The sequence below is a fragment of the Megalobrama amblycephala genome, linkage group LG17, assembly GCF_018812025.1.
Source record: "Megalobrama amblycephala isolate DHTTF-2021 linkage group LG17, ASM1881202v1, whole genome shotgun sequence".
Classification (NCBI taxonomy): Eukaryota; Metazoa; Chordata; class Actinopteri; order Cypriniformes; family Xenocyprididae; genus Megalobrama; species Megalobrama amblycephala.
Window position 1 is genome coordinate 47,441,672 of NC_063060.1, and position 21,153 is coordinate 47,462,824.

Consider the following 21,153-nt stretch of genomic DNA (forward strand, 5'->3'; position numbering starts at 1 on the left):
AAAGACCTAAAAGAATATGTATATGTTTGGTCCCGAGTCTCGAGTACTACAACACTTTGTATAAAGTGTTTCAGTGTGTCTTTATTTTTGGCTCAAATAACAGTGACTGCTGAATATCATGAAGCTAATATCATCATTTCATCATTTTTCCAGACAGACAGGATCCTCTCGTCCATCAGCATTCACACTTTCTTCAGGACACGTGTGTCTGACATCATTCCTCTCATGATATCTTCATGTCACAGCTGATTAACTTCAGGAAGAGCTCACAGAAGACTTTAATACTTCAGATCACAGGATCAGAAGATGCTTCAGTGGAGATCACAGCAGATTTTACAGCTCAGATTTACCCCACACTTTCCTTTAGCGGATTCTGTTTTCTGACACGCTAGACTGCGCGCGAATACACTAATTTTAATTAATTAACAGTCTGTATTTTATATCCCACTCAATGAGCTGCAGCGCCCTCTGCTGGCACAGATGTGTGATGATCCTACTGTCAGATCCGCTTTCATTTGCTCTTTCAATATCTGTTTATTCTGACAGTTTAAACAAATTTGTAATTTTGTAACAGCAAAAACTATTTTCATCAAATGTTCATGTTATTATATTGTGTCGTGCAGTTGAAGTTGAAAAACACGTCCAACTTTCGCGATATGTTTTCCATTCTCCAATCTATAAGTTTTATTATCTGCTTTCACACATTAAACTTGTTAAATTGACAAACTGACTTCCGGTAAAAACACAAATCTGCTGTTGACACGAGCAGCTGTCAGACGAGGAGAGGAGAAGAAATACATCTAAATAAAAAACGTTTTGCCGATACATAAATTGTAGGAAATTTAGGAAAGAAAGAAAATAACTTGCTTTATCAAAACTGGAAGGAAATGGAGTCTTAAAGGCAGGAAATAATCAGTTGTAAGTTTTAGTGAATAAGTTGAATATATGAAACAGGTGAATGTATAAATAAAGCCATGTTTAACACACTCTAATACACTAGGTGGCGCTGTGAATCGTGTGATGGTCTGTAACCCGCCAAGAAACAAGCAGAAGAAGAAGAGCGCGTCATCGCAGCTTCCGGTGCCAGTATGGCGGCTCACGCGAGTGAACTGGAGATCGCGAAGAAGAATTTAACCGACGCGATCGGAGACAATGTTAAACAGTGAGTGTTAATGAGCGATTAAACCTTTAATTATCACTGACTCGATACACTCGTGTGTGTGTGTGTGTGTGTGTGTGTGTGTGTGTGTGTGTGTGTGTGTGTGTGTGTGTGTGTGTGTGTGTGTGTTTGAGAACTGATGACTGATCCTGTATCTGAGAGTCTTCTTTTGTGTCTTCAGATGATTCTGTGTTTGAATATTCGCTTTTCTGCCGTTAACTGAGCTGTAAACTTTGTTTTGAAGATAATTTCAGCACTTTTAGGACATTTCGATATAAAGTTTGTAAATCTCGTGTTGACTGTTGTTTTATATTTAATGGAAATGTCATTCACTGCTTAAACTGGCTGATAATCCAGATGAAAACTGATTAAAACATTTACTTTAATCATTATCATCAATTCAGAATGAATGAACTTCGGTAAAGTTGGTTTTATATTCGCACATTCGGACATCCGTATTCAATAGCCTTGTTAATCACACTACATTGGACATTCAGTGGACATTCACAAGTAAATATGCCATTAAAACAATACTTGCCTATTTTGATCGACTGTGAAAAATGTTGTAAGTTGACAATCGTTGGTTGTCAATATCATGTCGCTGCTTAAAATTCGCAAACATTAATTTATTGAACATTTATTGCACATTTATCAGAAGTCCGAATGTGCGAATATAAAACCAACTTTACCCAAGTAATGAACTACTGACTGATCCAGTTTTGAGTCTCTGCAAACACAATAATCAATATTTGATGCATATTCTTTTAATTATTCATTTGGTGAAGTGTAAGAAGCCAAATCGACAGGTCAAAATGGGCAAAGTTGAAATTCATGAAATTTATGTTATAACTAAGCTATAAATATAAGATAAAGTCGAAATTATAGCATAAAATGTCATAAGTTTGACTGTTCGTGTCATAATCATGAGTTAGTATGTTATTTTCATCATGTGTCATGATTGTTTTACTGAAGCATGTTTCCCCTCATGTGATCATGTGATGATTTCTCGTGTCGCTCACACTGATGTCTCTCGTGTGTGTGTGTGTGTGTGTGTGTGTGTGTGTGTGTGTGTGTGTGTCTCAGTTACTGGGCCAATCTAAAGCTGTGGTTCAAGCAGAAGATCAGCAAGGAGGAGTTTGACCTGGAGGCGCGCCGTCTGCTGGCCCAGGACAACGGTAAGGTCACGCGTGTCGTCTGTGGGGTCGAGCTGAGGTCACGCGTGTCGTCTGTGGGGTCGAGCTGAGGTCACGTGTGTCGTCTGCAGCTGACGCTCTTGTGTTTCCTCCACAGTTCATGTTCACAATGACTTCCTGCTGGCCATCCTCACACGCTGCCAGATCATCGTGTCCACCTCAGGTACGTCAGTGTGACGCTCAGCGCTTGACCGTCAGGTGTGTGCTGTGCTTGATGATGTGTGTGTGTGTGTGTGTGTGTGTGTGTGTGCGCGCGCAGAGGGCGCGGGAGCTCTGCAGTGGACCGGAGGATCCGCGTCTAAACCAGGCAAACCCAGCCGAGGCAAGAAGAAGTTTCCCTCCGTGCGGCAGAAGTTTGATGTGAGTTCTGTTTGTTCTCTCTTACACACACACACACACTCTCACACACACACACACACACACACACACACACACACACACACACACACACACACACACACACACACACACACACACACACACACACTCACTCACTCACTCACTCACTCACTCTCACTCAGTGAAGAGAAGCGTCGAGGTGTTGAACACTCTTGATTTGGTGCAATATTATTCTCATGTTTCTCATGTTCACACTAATATTTGCATGAATGTTTTTGTGTTTCATCTTTCAATGGTTCTGTTTTTATTGCCTGTAGTACAAAAGTCACTGTAATTTTATAAAAACTACTCCTATGGATCATTTTAGTTTCTAATAAGTTACAAATAGTAGTGTGCTTAATTTCTTAAGTGATTTATACAATACAGATCGTTTCAAAGCAGCTTTTCAGTGATAAACATGATGATAACAGAGATAATGATGCAAACTTCATCAAATATGAGACAAATTCAGAAGATCAAGAGTGTCATTATTCAGATCAAGTTTTCTCATCAGAGCTCGTTTCTGCCATACAATAAAACAATAAAGACATTTGTGATATTTTCTCACAATTTCTGAAAAGTCAAAATTGTGAGATTTAAACTGAATTACGAGGAAATGAGGCGAAATTGTGAGAAACTTGCAATCGTGAGAAAAAACTTTGGAATTCCGAGAAACTTTTGCCTGTATTTGTTTATTCCGGCGCAGAAACGAGCTGTCAGTGAGTCAAACTGATGATGTCACTGCACATCACATGTCTCTTAAAGCAGCAGCACAGATGTTGTCACAGTATTACTGTATTAATGCGGTTTATGCAGTCATGAGGAGGATGAGAGCGAGTGTTTGTTGAACGTGACGTCAGCAGTAGAGTCTGAGCCTGACGTGACGCTCCTGTGCCGCAGCACCGCTTCCAGCCCCAGAACCCCCTGCAGGCGGCGCAGGCCTTCAGCCCGCGAGAGGCGGAGGACGAGGAGCTGCGGCTGAGCGCTCAGACCCTGCTGCTGCCCACCCGAGGACAGATGGAGGCGCGCATGATGGTCAGCGCCTTCGAGATGGGCCTGGACAACGTGAGCGAGGACGCCGTGAGCGGCCTGCTGTGTGCGCTGGAGGTCAGCTGACACGACATCATCATACTGACCGTCACAGTCGCAGTACCGACAGACATGAGATCATACTCTGTGTTCCTCCTGCAGGTCCACCTGAAGGACATCATCACAGCGCTGGTCTCGCGGAGGAAAGCGTATCGTCTGCGCGACGGACACTTCCAGTACGCGTTCGGCAGTGACGTCACGCCGCGGCCGTACCTGAAGAACAGCCTGCCGGCCTATCAGAGCGTCACAGAATGGCACGTCACCTTCCTCTTCCTCTTCTCTCTCAGACACACTCTCTCTCTCTCTCTGACTGACGTGTGTTCATGTGTTGTGTTCATGGCAGCCCCCCGCCGAGCGCATCACTTCCTGCCGGCCCTCCTCCTCAGGTGTCTCCGGATGATGCGGAGCAGCAGGCCGCTCTCCTGCTGGCGTGTTCAGGTGACAGTGTCCCGCCGCCGCTGCCGCCCATCAGCGTGTACGACCTGCTGGAAGCCCTTCAGGTGAGATTGGTGTAGAAACGCTCATAAAAACATGCGCTCAAATGAAGCACATAAATGTTTTATCCAATAAGAAGTCATGCATAAAACACATTTACTGAATAAACCCTTCGATGTGCAACAGAAACCTCAGGTGACTTTACCTCAACAGATCATGTGATCAGAAAAATGGCGTCAGTTGATGGAAATCACCATTCCCTCCTGAAGCATCACATGATTGATGTCCAGAGAAACGATGCTCTTTCAGACTTGTTGTGTAGTGAACAGGTTGTGTGTGTGTGTGTGTGTGTGTGTGTGCAGGTGCAGCGCAGGGTGATGCCGTCTCACAGCATGTACGCGCTGAACATGGAGCGGATCCTGGCGCGGCTCTGGCATCCCAGTCACGAGGAGCTGGAGCAGGACCGGATCCACCGGCAGCACCTCGCCAGCAGAGACGGCCTGATGGTCAGCTGAGAGACGTGTGTGTGTGTGTGTGTGTGTGTGTGTGTGTGTGTGTGTGTGTGTGTGTGTCAAGAACACACAGAGGAAGATCATCATCATCCAGAGACTCTGCATCACTGGGTCTGTCCGTCACGAGCCCGTCACATGATTACTTTGAATATTTCTGTGCATTATTTTGTTGGAAGGCAGTAAATATGATTTTGTAAATATTTGTTCTCTAGTTTTGTATGTCAGTTCAGCACATCTGTGTTTTTATATCTCTAAATAAACCACAGGTTTCTGTTCTCATGACTTCCTTGTTCACTGATGAAATCTTGTTTAGAGTCAAAGACACTGAATGAATATTTAACTCAGTGAAACTGAAAGATTGAAAATAAATGAAAGAGAATCTGTTACAGAAGACTTTCAGACTGCAGTCTGGGAAATGTTTAGAGAGAAACTAAAATTGTAAAAATAGGATTAAATGCTGTACCCGTCAGAAGTTTGGAAATTAATATTTTTTTGATGTTTTTGAATAGAAGTCATTGTTTGCATTTATTTGATCAAAAATACAGAAAAAAGCAGCAATATTGTGAATAATTGTTACAATTTAAAATGATAGTTTTTGAATATATAGTAAAGTGTAATTTATTCCTGTGATTTTCAGCATCATTACTCCAGTCTTCAGTGTCACATGATCCTTCAGAAATCATTCTGATATGATGATTTGCTGCTTTGAATTGTTTTATAACCTGTGATGCTTTTTTTCAGGATTCATTGATGTAAATTAAAGCATTTATTCAAAATAGAAATCTTTTTGAAGTTCAAAGCCTGTTTCTGAAAAAGGAAATTCTTACTTTACTTTCCAATCTGAATTATGTTAAAAATAAATGCAGATAAAGAATAAAAATAAATGAGTGAAAAAATGACATTTCTAACAATAAGTCTTTACCAGCAGTTTTTTTAAATCAATTTTACACATCCTTTCTATTACTGTCCCCAAACTTTTGAACGGTAGTGTATATTGTTATATCGTCTTTTAATTTTTTTTTTACTTTTTATTCTAATAATCCTGACAGAACTGTCGCTGGTTATAAAACATTAAGCAGCACAAGTGATGATAAATCAGAATGATCTCTCGGTCTGGAGGTGTTTGAGGCAGATATTCATGTCTTTCTGGAAGAGAAGGAGAGAGAGAAACTCTTCATGGCTCAGAGTCATTCATGTTCTCGTACTTTTTGGTCTCGCTCGAGCGCCGTAAGCGACAATCTAAAGTCCATGTGAATGTTTTTGTGTTTGTGTTCATTCGCAGAAACTGACTGAAGTCCAGTATCAGACCTGCTGAAGGTGAGAGATTCAGATTATTACTGCTGTAAACACAGAATGATTAAGTGTAACCTGCTTCTTCTATATAATATATTATACACTGAATGAAGAAACAGCACTATAGCGAACACTGTATTCAGTTAATCATATTACAGTAATAATGAGGAAATATTAACCCGCGCGAGTGTAAATGACGTGCATTTTTCTGTTCAAGTGCATTATTTCCTTTAACATAATCTGATGAAATCGTGACATCTATAAAAGTCTATTTAGTCTGAATTCATTTTCAGTACATTTAAATAAATATTTTATGTTTTGATATCTTAAACACCTAAAATGAAATGTGGAGCAAAATTAACAATAAGAAAAATAAGAAGAAATTCTATAACATGATTTCATATTGAAACCTTTCATATAAACATATTTTATCAGTATAAGTAGTTTTAAAGCTGTTGAGATAATTAAATCATTGTTCAGGCAATCTGTGTGTTATCAAATGTCAGTGTGACACATCTGCAAACATGACTTTTATTATGAATTGATAAAGTAATAACAGTAAACATGTCATAAACTGATAAAAAATAGCTATTTTCGAGTATGATACACTTTTATGTCAGGTGGTACAACTAATGTAAAACTAGAAAAATACTATTTTATAATGAACTTATTAACATTTCATGTTCTAGAACAGGCAAAAGCTAATACAGTAATTAATGTATGTGTAAAATTAATTAGTTGCACTTGCAAAAGTCACATGGCACAACTGCAGTGTCCTTATATAAAATAAATAACATTATTTCAGCTAAATAGACAAATTTAAGCTAAGGTTGTCTATTGTGACTCTATTTTTTAGGTATTGTATAAGTATTTTTTTATTATTATTTAATATATATATTGTATTATTTTCATGATAATTTTTAGATAATTTTAGATGCCACTGTCAAATAAAGGAAAATCAGTCACACTTTATATTAGGTGTCTTTAAAAACTGTGCAAATAAGTACATTTACAAACATTTGGTTGTACCACTGACCAAAAATTATATAATATACTTTAAACTAAATTTGAGGTGGCAGGAGGGAGCAGCCAGCCACAGGTTTCCCAGAGGGAGGAGGAAGATTCGGGGAAGAAAAGAAAGAGACAGGATAATGATGAGGAGGAGCAAATAGAGCCAATGTTTGGAAGACGGGAGAAAATCAGGAATTGGTCCCTTAGGCCACAACGGCCGGTCCTGATTATGGGGGACTCCAATATGGGAAGACTGCCAGCAATTTTTGATAATCAGGTCCAGGTGGAGTGCTATCCAGAGGCACACTGGTTCCCTGCCTATGAAATCCTGAGCAACAGGACCCCTACCACAGACTGGGTCACGGCAGTGATTCTATCATTCGGGATTAACGACAAAGGATATGCATCAGCAGAAGGGGGCAAACTGGTCCAAAAGACCCCAGGAGTGGCAGGGATGCCCGGATGTTCATTCCCATCATAAACTTTAACAGGCATCTTCCAAAGGAGCAGTATGGCATGCTGAACCACATAAATGCGTTCATCACCGGCACGGGCACTGGAGGCCTTACCGTATGAACACCTTAAAACGGAACATGATTTCGACTTTTTCAAGGGGGAGGAGGGGGAAGGGCAGAGGGTTCCCTTCACAGGTGCGTCTGAGTGGGAGCCACAGAGATGTCAGGTGGGGGAATTGGTGTGGAGGATAATTGAGGAGGATAAAAAATGATGAGGGGTGTGAGGGAGGTGTGGGAGGATAGTAACTTATCGAGGGGGGAGTGGGAGGCTTTGAAGGGAGGACCACTCATTGGTTATTAAGTCAGCGGACAAGGGGAGTATGGTGGTAGTGATGGACCGGGAACAGTACATTAGTGAGGCTATGAGGCAGTTGGAGGATAAGGAGTTTTATGAGGAATTGCAGGAGCCCATTTTTCCAGAGTCAGTGGGGTTGATTAAGGAGGAGCTGGGGCGGTTACGGGAGGGGTGTTGGCTGAGTGCTAACCAGGTCCAGTACATTAGGGGCCAGGACACTCCCAGGGAGAGGAGATTTTATTTGCTTCCGAAGATTCATAAAGATAGGGCCACCTGGCTATTTCCAGATGTCCCCCCGTGGAGACCTATAGTGTTGGACCGTGGCAGTGAAAGCTATGGGGTGGCGGAGTTCATCACCAAACACCTGGGTCTGCTCTCCACAAGACATGCCAGCTATATTACGTACGATTTTCTGTAAAAAGGTGCAAGGCATAAGAATAGGTCCGGGCGCCAGTCTCTTCTCTATGGATGTGGAAAGCCTGTATGCTAATATAGAGATAGAGAAGGGGCTGGAGGAGCCCAGATCAGAGTATCCTGAGGCTGCTGGAGTTGAGCCTGAAGAGGAATGCTTTTGGATTCAACGGGCGTCACTATCTGCAGGTGAAGGGCACGGCCATGGGGAAAAGGTTCGCACGCACACACATATGCAAATATTTACATGGCGGACTGGGAGGAGTCAGTGTTCCTCAAATGCAGGAGCAGGCCCAGTCATTATTGGAGATATTTAGATGACATATGGGGGGTCTGGGAGGGCACTGAAGAGGGCTTCAAAGACTTTGTGGGGACCCTGAATGAACACCACCTATCCATTCGGGTGATGGTGGAGAAGGATGAGATCAATTTTTTGGACACAACCATTTTCAAAGGGCCCAGGCTTCAGGACTCTGGGCGGCTGGACTCAAGGGTGTATTTTAAAGTCCCTGTAAAGTCATTGTAAAGTATGTGATCTGAGTTTGTCACACCGCAGAAAAATGTGTTATTAACCACCCAGCCAAATTTGAATGATTAAAAAAAAAGCAAGTAAATGAAATAAGATATCAAAATCTCGAAGAACTGAGCAGCATTCGCTGCTCTCAAACGCTGGGGTCGTGTCCACTGTCGGCGATGAAACCACACCCTCTCGCGAGTCTCAACTGACTTGTCTAATGAGTCAAACATAGTGATGCATAAAAAGAATCATGTTAGAGGGTTGCACATTTTAGTAGAGTTACTGTGGACTACCTACTAATTATAACATAAGCACACACACGGCAACTTACACTCATTGGTGGGCGTGTACTGCCGACTGTTATCAAATGACTCCTGCCCCATATCATCGATTGTCGGTGAGACAATAGGAATGCTGAGTCTAGTCTGTTCAGCCCCATTCACCAAAACAGCGGATTATCAGTGAATCCCAGCTGTCTGATGAAAGTCTGTAAAACAATCCGGTGTAGAACGATCACTTTAGATAAAAATTAATCCATCCCTTCTTCATATCATTGTTTTAGGAAATTTAAATAAGGAGACCGAGCTGTATTGTATATCATAACAACCATGTAATATGAATTTGCGTGACGAAGGCATTACTAGCTAAATGTGCAAAGGGCTGTATAACTGTAATGACACTCGAGATTGAGTGGGTGATGCCATGCTCGGTGCGTCGTCGACAGTTACATAGGGTTAGGGGCGGGGCCATGCTCGGTGCGTCGTCGACAGTTACATAGTGTTAGGGGCGGGGCCATGCTCGGTGCGTCGTCGACAGTTACATAGGGTTAGGGGCGGGGCCATGCTCGGTGCGTCGTCGACAGTTACATAGGGTTAGGGGCGGGGCCATGCTCGGTGCGTCGTCGACAGTTACATAGGGTTAGGGGTGGGGCCATGCTCGGTGCGTCGTCGACAGTTACATAGGGTTAGGGGCGGGGCCATGCTCGGTGCGTCGTCGACAGTTACATAGGGTTAGGGGCGGGGCCATGCTCGGTGCGTCGTCGACAGTTACATAGGGTTAGGGGCGGGGCCATGCTCGGTGCGTCGTCGACAGTTACATAGGGTTAGGGGCGGGGCCATGCTCGGTGCGTCGTCGACAGTTACATAGGGTTAGGGGCGGGGCCATGCTCGGTGCGTCGTCGACAGTTACATAGTGTTAGGGGCGGGGCCATGCTCGGTGCGTCGTCGACAGTTACATAGGGTTAGGGGCGGGGCCATGCTCGGTGCGTCGTCGACAGTTACATAGGGTTAGGGGCGGGGCCATGCTCGGTGCGTCGTCGACAGTTACATAGGGTTAGGGGCGGGGCCATGCTCGGTGCGTCGTCGACAGTTACATAGGGTTAGGGGCGGGGCCATGCTCGGTGCGTCGTCGACAGTTACATAGTGTTAGGGGCGGGGCCATGCTCGGTGCGTCGTCGACAGTTACATAGGGTTAGGGGCGGGGCCATGCTCGGTGCGTCGTCGACAGTTACATAGTGTTAGGGGCGGGGCCATGCTCGGTGCGTCGTCGACAGTTACATAGTGTTAGGGGCGGGGCCATGCTCGGTGCGTCGTCGACAGTTACATAGGGTTAGGGGCGGGGCCATGCTCGGTGCGTCGTCGACAGTTACATAGGGTTAGGGGCGGGGCCATGCTCGGTGCGTCGTCGACAGTTACATAGGGTTAGGGGTGGGGCCATGCTCGGTGCGTCGTCGACAGTTACATAGGGTTAGGGGCGGGGCCATGCTCGGTGCGTCGTCGACAGTTACATAGGGTTAGGGCGGGGCCATGCTCGGTGCGTCGTCGACAGTTACATAGGGTTAGGGGCGGGGCCATGCTCGGTGCGTCGTCGACAGTTACATAGGGTTAGGGGCGGGGCCATGCTCGGTGCGTCGTCGACAGTTACATAGGGTTAGGGGCGGGGCCATGCTCGGTGCGTCGTCGACAGTTACATAGTGTTAGGGGCGGGGCCATGCTCGGTGCGTCGTCGACAGTTACATAGTGTTAGGGGCGGGGCCATGCTCGGGGGCTCCAGTGCGTCATCAAACCCCTGTTTTAGCTCCGCCCAAGAAATCCTGAACAGAGAATTGGTGAAAAACTGTTTAACGCTCTAACTTCAACAATTCAGCACTACACAATTCACAGTCTTTGTAATGTGTTTCAGCAATACATTTGTAACATTTATAACGTGTTTAGAAACAATTCTCAGAATTGACTTTACAGGGACTTTGAAATGTTATTTAACAACTTGTTTAAACACTTTGTTCCCGACGCATAAATTTCAACAAAAATTAAAAAAAAAAAAAAAAAAAAAAAACTTTTTTTGAAGCTTTCTTCTCGTGTGTGTGTGTGTGTGTGTGTGTGTGTGTGTGTGTTCCGCAGGTGAAATGAGCAGGTATTATGTGGCGGTGGACGTGGGCACTGCCAGTGTGCGGGCGGCTCTGGTCACTCCGGATGGTCGAGTCAAACACACGGCGGAGGAGCCGGTGGTGATCTGGGATCCGTGTGCGGAGCATTATGAGCAGTCTTCGGAGGACATCTGGAGCAAGTGCTGCAGGACGGTGAAGGTGAGCCGAGAGCCTTCGTCCTTCTGCATCACCCTCGACTCTTGTGTTAGTCATATGGTCTGTGTCCTCAGAGAGTAACTCGGGACATTGACGTGGCGTGTGTTCGAGGGGTCGGGTTCGATGCCACCTGCTCACTGGTGGTTCTGGACCGGCACTTCCAGCCCGTGGCTGTCAATCACACAGGTGAGGAGCGTCCGTCGGTCGTCCGGAGAGCGTGACGCGGCGTCTGACCGAGTGTTGTCCCGCAGGCGTCAGGGAGAGGAACGTGGTGATGTGGATGGACCACCGGGCCGCAGAACAAGCCGCTCGGATCACGGCCTCCAAACACAGAGTGCTCCGGGGAGTCGGAGGAGTGATGTCGCCCGAAATGCAGCCGCCCAAACTGCTGTGGCTCAAAGAGGTGAGGAGCGCCAGGGATCCTGAGGAATGCGAGGACTACAGCGCTTTCATTTCAGACTCTTGTTTTTCTTCTGTTCAGAATCTGCGGGAATCCTGTTGGAAAGAAGCGGCACATTTCTTTGACCTTCCAGACTTCCTGTCCTGGAAAGCCACAGGGTCCTTATGCAGGTGAGATGATGATTAGACGACATTCATCCTGTGATTAAACACTGAATATCTACAAAACCTGATGTTCAGTTTGTGAAGTTTCTCTGAAATGACTTTAATCAGATGAATCACTTCAGCCACTGTAGATGTGAGCTCATCATGTGGACAATTATTTAATATTCTCCATGAGATTCACTCGTAAACACAAACAAACATACATCAGAGGCCAAACGTGTTGCCTGGAGGAGATATTTGTTTTTAATGCCCTACAAGTTTTTATATTAATACAAATGTTATTCACTACTGGTCAAAAGTGTTTGAACGGTAAGATGTTTTAATGCTTTTAATGTAAGTAAAAATATTTCAAATTATTACTGTTTCTGTGTTCTGGATAAAATAAATGAAGCCTTGGTGATAATAATAATAATAATAATAAGTTTTATTTATATAGCACCTTTCCAGAGCTCAAGGACGCAGAAGAGACTTCTTTAAAAAATATTAAAAATCTTACCGTCCAAAAACGTTTGAGCATTGTGAATATTTTTCACAACCTTTACATATAATGGAAGAGCAAAACACTAAACTTGGCAAAATTATTTGGCAAAAATGGAAACTACAGCTACAGGTTTGGTTTTGCTTTGAAAAAAAAAAATGATTAGAAACAAAAAGTTGACAGAAAAAAGCAAACACTGACTACAACATGATCAGTTAATATTTCATTGTTTCTGTCTATCATTTTTTGACAGCCTGGACAAATATTATGTCATGCAGTTTTGCAGGTTTCATTGCGTTATGACAAATAAAACTTTAAGTACAGATATGCAATATGATTACAACTTTTGTAATGGAAGAACAAAACACTAACGATATTTATCTGGCAAAATAATTTGGCAAAAAATGGAAACTACAGCTACTTGCAGCTTAGCAAAAAAAAAAATGCTTAGAAAAACAAAAAGTTTGCAGAAAAAACATACACTGACTTTTTTATCATTGGTTCATATGTTGATCATTTCTTTGACAGACTGGACAAAAATGATGTTGCACAATTTTGCAGGTTTCATTGCGTTATTATCACAAATAAAACAATCGACTCCAAACACAGATATGCAATATGATTATTATCTGAATAAAGGGGGAAAATGTCAGTATTCTCCAGTCGGAAATCACTTTTGGCCAATACTGTACATCTGGAAAAATGACTATTTTCAATCCTCTTCCTGAAATGTTCATTTACTAATATTTGTTGAAATGAAATTAATGTTGCATGAAAAAATCTGATGCTACTGTAATTCTATCAATTATGATAGAAGTAAATGTACAGCACCTTCATAAATTAAAACATAAAGAGCAAAAACATTGCATGTGTGATTTATTCATTATTTTATATAAGTAGAAAATGATTTATTTTGTAGAAAGGTCCATCACCATCTTCCTTTGAACTTAGTGACTTAAACACATCTGATGTCATCATTATGAATTCCTGTAAATATGAAATGCTGAGGAGGAATTAACTGCACCGTATGTTTTTTGAAAACATTATCCATATAAGAGCGTCACACGTATGAAATCATTTACAGACAGTTACTCTCATCATCACACTGTGACTTGTTTACAAAACGATCTGCTGTCAAATGCTCCGAACAAACTTTATTTCTCTCTACTCTGCTAAGATGGCGCCAGTGCACTCGGCATGCCGTCTCTCTTGTGTGTTTCAGTCTGTAGTAACGTTACCTGTACTGTTTGTTCTTTGTGTGGTATTGCACTGGTATCATGTAGACTCAGTGCTGACCTACGATCGCCAAGCCCTATTTAACATCAAATTTTGTATGGAAGCTGGTTACCTGGAAAACTGCCCAGTTCTCTACTCTCGCTCTCAATCCTCTTCCAATCCACCTGCGCCAGAGTGCGTTTACCAGCTACCTTGCTGTGTTCATCCTCTGCGGAAATGCCGCAGAAAGAGAGGTTGTCGTGGCGGTGTTCGAGTGAGAATTAGACGGGCGATTGCTTCCACCTTAAAATTCTCAACCCAGCTTTCCCTGGATACAACATATTTGGAGGGGCATAGTCTGGCGCGACGCTCTTGGGATTATTTATATGCTTTTCATCTTCCAGTTTTCGGTGATTCTTCTACCTCCGCTTTGCCGCGTTTACGACTTAGCCGGAGAGGAGTGGAACGTTTACATCTTCGCCAACTGGATTTTGTTCGACTGGATCGGAACCCGGAACCACAGTCTCATCTCAACATGCCCTTAGTCAATGCTAGGTCCGTGTGCAACAAGACTTATATTTTAAATGACTTTTATACTGGACGCAACTTGGATATCCTTTTCCTGACGGAGACATGGGCCTCTGCCGGTGAGTCGTCAGTTTTTGAAGAACTGTGTCCGCCGGGCTGTTGTTTTATTAGTACATCACAATGTACTGGCAAGGGCGGTGGGGTTGCCATGGTTTTTAAACAAACCCTTAACGTACGTCCCGTTTCTGTCGGGAGTTATGCATCATTTGAGTTACAATGTATTGTGCTTGAGTTTGATTCCACTGCAGTGTTCTGTGCGCTTATTTATAGGCCACCTAATGTTGACAGTGCTTTTATATGAGAGTTTTGTGAATTTGTAACTCATATCATGCCATCATATGATCAGCTGTTATTAATTGGTGATTTTAATATACATGTGTGCTGCCCAGGTCGACCCTTGGTCAGTGAATTTGGTAATATTTTGGAATCTTTTGGTTTTATGCAACATATAAATGGAGCAACTCATATCCATGGTCACACACTGGACCTTATTTTGTCAAATGGTGTTGCTGTAGAAGATGTAACCATAGAAGTTGTCTCCTTCTCTGATCATTGCCCTATTGTTTTTAATGTCCATGCTGAGAATTCTGCAGTTATGGAAAAACATCTGGGCCATTACTCTCGTTGTATAAATTCATCTATTCCTCCTCAGTTTAGTGAAATCTATCATGCTAACGCTGTTGAAGGATCTATTCTGAATGCTGTTGAGTCTTCCATTGGACCTGATGAACTGACTTCTCTTCTCTATACATCTTGTTCTAATATTTTAGATGCTATTGCACCTTTTAAGTTAAAGTCACCCAGACAGAAATCTTATTACTGGCTCGACGATAATGCTCGCTCTCTCAGGCGGGCATGTCGTCAAGCGGAGAGGAAATGGAAACAGGATTCGTTAACTGTGTCTCTTGAGTTTTTCAAAGATTGTTGGTTTAACTTTCAGAAAGCTGCAAAATCAGCTAGGTCTAAGTATTTTTCAGGTTTGATTACTACACACTCTCATAGACCTAGAATTCTGTTTTCCACGATTAATTCAATAATTAATCCAGGTTGTCAGTTTCATGTGGAACCCTCAACTGAACTTTGTGAAACATTTTTACATTTTTTTTCAGATAAAGTGTTAGCTATTCGCTCCTCTTTTACCTTGCAGTCATCAGATCTGTCATTGTTCTCGCTGGCAAGTCCGGCTTCCTTTTCTTGTTTTCAAATTGTTTCTTTGAGGGAACTCTGTGATCTGGTCAATAAGATGAAGAAAACTGCCTCTTCACTTGATGTCATTCCTTCTGAGATTATTAAGGCCTCTTTTTCTGAAATCGGTACTTCCATTCAGTCATTGATTAACTCGTCTCTAAGTGCTGGGGTTGTCCCGAAATGTTTCAAGCATGCTGTAGTTCAACCTTTGCTTAAGAAACAGGGTTTGGATGAAAATTGCCTTGATAATTATCGGCCTGTCTCTAAGCTTTCATTTCTATCTAAACTTTAAGAAAAAGTTGTATATTCACAATTGATTTCCTTTTTGAATACAGCTAAATTAACAGAACCTCTCCAATCTGGTTTCTCTGCTCATCATAGCACTGAGTCTGCTTTGCTTAAAGTATTCAATGACATTTTGCTTGCAGTGGATAGTGGTAAAAATTCAGTTCTGCTGCTTCTTGATCTTACAGCTGCTTTTGATACAGTTGATCATGATATTCTTCTCTGCCGATTAGAAAATCTGTTTGGTATTGGGGGTATTGCTTTGCAGTGGTTCAACTCATATCTTAGAGACAGGTCTTTTTCTGTTGAGTTAGGTAGGTTTTCTTCATCTGTTGCTCCTATTACCTGTGGAGTGCCCCAAGGATCCATTTTGGGGCCACTTCTTTTTAATTTATATATGCGACCTTTGGGAGACATTATTAGGAGACACAATGTTTCATTTCATTTATATGCTGTTGATACCCAGTTGTACATACCATTGAAAGCTGGCGATACTATTCAACTCTTATTGGCCTGCCTTGGGGACATCAAGAAATGGCTGTCCAATAGCTTTCTTCGACTAAATGAAAATAAAATGGAAGTAATCGTCTTTGGTCCCCCTAAGTTGAGAAGTGGTCTTATGAATGAGCTTGGCAAGCATTTCCCCTCCCAGGTTAGGAATCTTGGTGTCATTCTGGATTCTGAACTTTGCTTAACTAAGCAAACTAATACAGTTGTCAAGAACATCATCTCGAGACTGAAATCATTTTTAACTTTTAATGACCTGGAGAAAGTCATTCATGCTTTTATTACCTCTCGCCTTGACTACTGTAATTCATTATATCTGGGTCTTCCTCAGTCATCCATTGCACGCTTACAGATGGTACACAATGCAGCTGTGAGACTGTTGACCGGGGCAAAGAAAACAGAGCACATTACACCAATTTTAGCCTCTCTTCATGGGCTTCCTGTCTATTTTAGAATTCAATTTAAAATTTTGTTGTTTGTTTTTAAAGCTCTTAATGGTCAAGCCCCATATTATCTCTCGGTTCATCTTATTCCTTCTTCATCCTCCAGATCTCTAAGATCTTCTGATAGAGCTCTCTTGGTTGTCCCTCGTTCACGTTTAAAAACGAAGGGTGATAGTGCTTTTTCTATTGCGGCCCCCGTCTCTGGAACCAACTTCCACTGGACATTCGCCTTGCACCTTCCATTACAACTTTTAAAATGAAGTTGAAAACATATCTTTATTCCCAGGCATTTTAAATGGATTTTGTCTATGTTTTATTGTTTTATCTGTTTTGTTTATTTTATGTTTATGTTTATGTTTATCTTTGACTTTGTTCAGCACTTTGGTCAGTTCTGCTGTGATAAATGTGCTATATAAATAAACTTTACTTACTTACTTACTTACAAACATATTTTTCATATCATGACCTGATCATATCGTATCCACACAGTAATGAAGCTTCTCTCCTGCCGCAGGTCTCTGTGTACTCTGGTCTGTAAGTGGACGTATTCCCCGTCTGAAGGGTGGGACGACACCTTCTGGAGCGCCGTCGGCCTGGAGGACCTGATGGAGAACAGTTACTCTAAGATCGGTGGGAGAGAGTATGGCTCAGGAGTGTGTGTGTGTTCAGCCGGTTGTGTTCATTGATAATGTTTGGTTTGCAGGTGAGCAGACGTGTTGTCCCGGGACTCCTGTAGGACGAGGACTGACCGCAGACGCCGCTGCAGATCTGGGCCTGAGACCGGGGACGGCTGTGGCCGCTTCGCTCATAGACGCTCACGCAGGAGGGTTAGGTACGATACGCCATCAGTGCTCGCTCATCCAGAGCTCTTTCCTGTCATATTGAGCTGTTAAATACAGTGTCACTCCACTTCTGATTGACCTGTAAAGATTCGACAACCTGCTTCTGTCCTGAATAGATCAGATAGTTATATAAAATCTGCATAATGTGAACGTATCTAGTTGAACTAACAGATGGTTTGCGTCTTTACTTGTTCACAAATATAAATACTGTCAGCTTGTTTCAGGCAGTTCAGAATCGCTTCTTTCTTTTAGGAAACAATAACTCCATTTATCTACACTTTGCATTAAAGAATAACTTTACTCATATAACTTATTATAATATAAAAACATTTGATTTAACAAGGGAAGTGTATTTTAAACATATACTCAGTCTTATCTTGAAGTAAATGAATGTTTTCTGTGGTGTCTCTCCTGCAGGGGTGATCGGGGCCGATGTGAGCGGACACCAGCTGCCCTGTGAAGAGCAACCGGTCACGTCCCGTATGGCGCTCATCTGTGGGACGTCCTCGTGTCACATGGCTGTGAGCTCCAGTTCCTGTAGGTGTGTGTGTTCAGAGCATGTGACTGATGATGTCAGTGTGTGTCTGTCTCTCTCAGGTGAGCACGCAGCCGCTGTTCGTCCCCGGGGTCTGGGGCCCGTATCTGTCCGCAATGCTGCCGGGACTGTGGCTGAATGAGGGCGGCCAGAGCGCCACGGGGCGACTGGTGAGAGCGGAGCGTCCAGTCACATGTGCCTTTGATATGAGCAGTTGTTTACACGTTACAGTAAAATATTCTCATGGCTTTATAATATTAATATTGAACCACTGTACTCACATGAACTGATTTAAATATGTTTTTAGTACATTAATGGATCTTGAGAGAGGAAATGTCATTGCTGGCTATGCAGGCCTCACTGAGCCATCGGATTTCATCAAAAATATCTTAATTTGTGTTCTGAAGATGAACGAAGGTCTTATACACGGCATATACAGATGATTTACATGGAAATATATGAACATCTTTCAGGTGGACCATGTGGTGAAGGGACACGCGGCGTACGGTCAGCTGAGAGAGCAGGCGGAGACGAGGTGAGCGTCAGTGACTCTGATGCCGTCTCTCTGATGACGCTCAGTCTGATGTCTGTGTTCTTGTTCTTCAGTGGGAAACACGTTTGCTCCTGCCTGAACCTCCATCTGCAGCACATGTGTGGAGACGCAGCACATCTGGAGCAGCTGACCGCCGGCCTGCACATCTGGCCTGATTTCCACGGCAACCGCTCTCCTCTGGCCGACCAGACGTCACGGGGCTTGGTGAGGAGCGCAAATCACAAAATAAGAACATGAAGCTCATTATTAGGAGCATTAAAGTGTTTGTGATTACAGATACAATACACTGTTTTACCTCATTTTTACTGCAGTAAATCATTGTTTGATGTAGTTCCTGCTGGTTTGTTCAGGTTGTGGGACTCACTTTATCACAGACGCTGGATGATTTGGCTCTGCTGTATCTAGCAACTCTTCAGGCCATCGCTGTAAGACACACACACACACACACACACACACACACACACACACACACACGCTCACACTCACACACACACACATGAATCTGACATGTTAATTGTGTCTCTGTTGTTTGAAGCTCGGCACCAGACACATCATAGATGCCATGAGAGAGGCAGGACATGACATCACAACCCTCTTCCTGTGCGGGGGGCTGAGCAAGAACGCTCTGTTCGTACAGACACACGCCAACATCACGGGTGAGTGTGATTCATCTGTGTGTCGCTGACCTGTGAAGTGCAGAGACCAGCTGATACACTGACGTCACATGACTGTGAACGTCACCACACAACTAACATGAGTCTGATTTGTGTTAGTTAATGGAGGATGTAGAAAGGTCAAGGGTCATAAACCGCCTGTTAAAGATTTCCACAAATGCACGCTGCAGTTCATCACAGGCATTATTATCAACACACATATTATAGATGATTTTGTAAGATCACTATAAATGTGACTGATGTAATTTAAAGGGTTAGTTCACCAAAAATGAAAATTCTGTCATTAATTACTCACCCTCATGTCGTTCCACACCCGTAAGACCTTCATTCAATCTTCAGAACACAAATTAAGATATTTTTGATGAAATCCGATGGCTCAGTGAGGCCTGCATAGCCAGAAATGACATTTCCTCTCTCAAGATCCATTAATGCACTAAAAACATATTTAAATCAGTTCATGTGAGTACAGTGGTTCAATATTAATATTATTAAGTGACGAGAATATTTTTGGTGCGCCAAAAAAACAAAATAACGACTTATTTAGTGATGGCCGATTTCAAAACACTGCTTCAGGAAGCTTCGGAGTGTTATTGAATCTTTTGCGTATCGAATCATGAAATCACGTGACTTTGGCACTCCGAACCGCTGATTCATTATGCTCCAAAGCTTCCTGAAGCAGTGTTTTGAACGACATGAGTGTAAATAATAAATGACAGAATTTTCATTTTTGGGTGAACTAACCCTTTAATGCACAAATATCTGCTCAGCCATTTGCGTTTGTACATTGAAAATATTCATATATGAACACTGTTGTATTTTTAATAACTTTTGTCAGTGTTATCCACTAAAAATCACCAAAACACCAGCTGATTCTCACACACTGAATGAAGTGCAGTGTCTGATGTGTGTGTACAGACACTGATGTGAGGTTGTGTGTGTGTGTGTGTGTGTGTGTGTGTTGTGTGTGTGTGTGTGTGTGTGTGTGTGTGTGTGTGTGTTTCAGGGCTGCCGGTGGTCCTGCCGGCCGAACCAGAGGCTGTGCTGCTGGGATCTGCTGTGATCGGAGCCTGTGCTTCATCTGACTGCGGATCCATACAGGTACAGGACTGAACCCGACACACACACACACTCATAACGTCACAGAGACCCTGAGGAACATTCTGCCTTTCTTTCTAGGAAGCAATGAAGAAGATGACCAGAATCGGGCATGTGGTCAGACCAAACCCTGAGCTAGAAAGGTAGAGTTCAATGATGTTTCTCATAATATAGCATTAATACACAATCATAAATCAGGATTCTTGTGCTCATGTTTCTTGCATCAGCAGTTCTTCCCTCCTGTACTAGTAAGAATGAATATTCGTCTCTGTAAAGCTTTTACAGAAGGAAGTACGCCGTGTTTCTGCGTCTGTACGATCATCAGAAGGAGTGTGTGGCGCTGATGGAGGATGATGGAGTTTGACATAGATTAAACAAGTCTTGACATGAAGACTGCTTCAAATGACCAAAAACACCAGATTTTCATGAATCTGTCCTTTATCTGAACATTATATGTGTTCAGCCCTTTACACCTGCACAGGTATTTTACACAAATGAGCAGGAGTGAGGAAACTATCACCAGATAAAACCAGTCAAAACCACTTTTGTGTTTGACCATAACTGGAATCAGTGTTGAAATATGCATTTCAGAGCAATAAAAGTCTTTTTAAAAATCAGTTTTGCATGATTTATTATTATTATTGTGTGTGTGTGTCGCCTCTGGCTCGCTTAGTTGGAGACACGTATATTCAGCAATATGATCATCAGATGAGACCTGACCTGTAGCTGGATGATGACATCACTGTTTTGTGCAGCTTTATTGATAAACTCATGTTTGCTTGTATACTTGAACTATA

The 21,153-nt window shown here is 42.8% G+C and overlaps 2 protein-coding genes across 4 annotated transcripts; both read left to right on the forward strand.

The window, feature by feature from the left end:
- Positions 1 to 1,004: 1,004 nt before the first annotated feature.
- tada1 (transcriptional adaptor 1) lies at positions 1,005 to 5,048 on the forward strand. The gene is made up of 8 exons (XM_048163592.1): positions 1,005 to 1,162; positions 2,243 to 2,334; positions 2,450 to 2,515; positions 2,612 to 2,712; positions 3,631 to 3,837; positions 3,922 to 4,073; positions 4,163 to 4,319; positions 4,617 to 5,048. The coding sequence occupies exons 1-8, from the start codon at positions 1,089 to 1,091 to the stop codon at positions 4,767 to 4,769; spliced, it is 1,002 nt and encodes a 333-aa protein (XP_048019549.1). The 5' UTR covers positions 1,005 to 1,088; the 3' UTR covers positions 4,770 to 5,048.
- Positions 5,049 to 5,965: 917 nt separating this feature from the next.
- Positions 5,966 to 20,973, forward strand: fggy (FGGY carbohydrate kinase domain containing). 3 transcript variants are annotated; one of them, XM_048163578.1, is made up of 16 exons: positions 5,966 to 6,083; positions 11,208 to 11,392; positions 11,464 to 11,575; positions 11,641 to 11,792; positions 11,871 to 11,959; positions 17,172 to 17,287; positions 17,361 to 17,489; positions 17,917 to 18,020; positions 18,097 to 18,204; positions 18,508 to 18,569; positions 18,641 to 18,791; positions 18,938 to 19,012; positions 19,123 to 19,243; positions 20,265 to 20,359; positions 20,438 to 20,499; positions 20,633 to 20,973. In XM_048163578.1, exons 2-16 carry the CDS (start codon positions 11,213 to 11,215, stop codon positions 20,718 to 20,720), a joined length of 1,644 nt encoding a protein of 547 aa, XP_048019535.1. In that variant the 5' UTR covers positions 5,966 to 6,083; positions 11,208 to 11,212; the 3' UTR covers positions 20,721 to 20,973. The 3 variants fall into 3 exon arrangements, with proteins under 3 accessions (XP_048019535.1, XP_048019534.1, XP_048019536.1); XM_048163577.1 differs by lacking the exon at positions 5,966 to 6,083 and adding an exon at positions 7,815 to 8,480; XM_048163579.1 differs by lacking the exon at positions 5,966 to 6,083 and adding an exon at positions 8,409 to 8,506.
- The last annotated feature ends 180 nt before the right edge of the window (positions 20,974 to 21,153 follow it).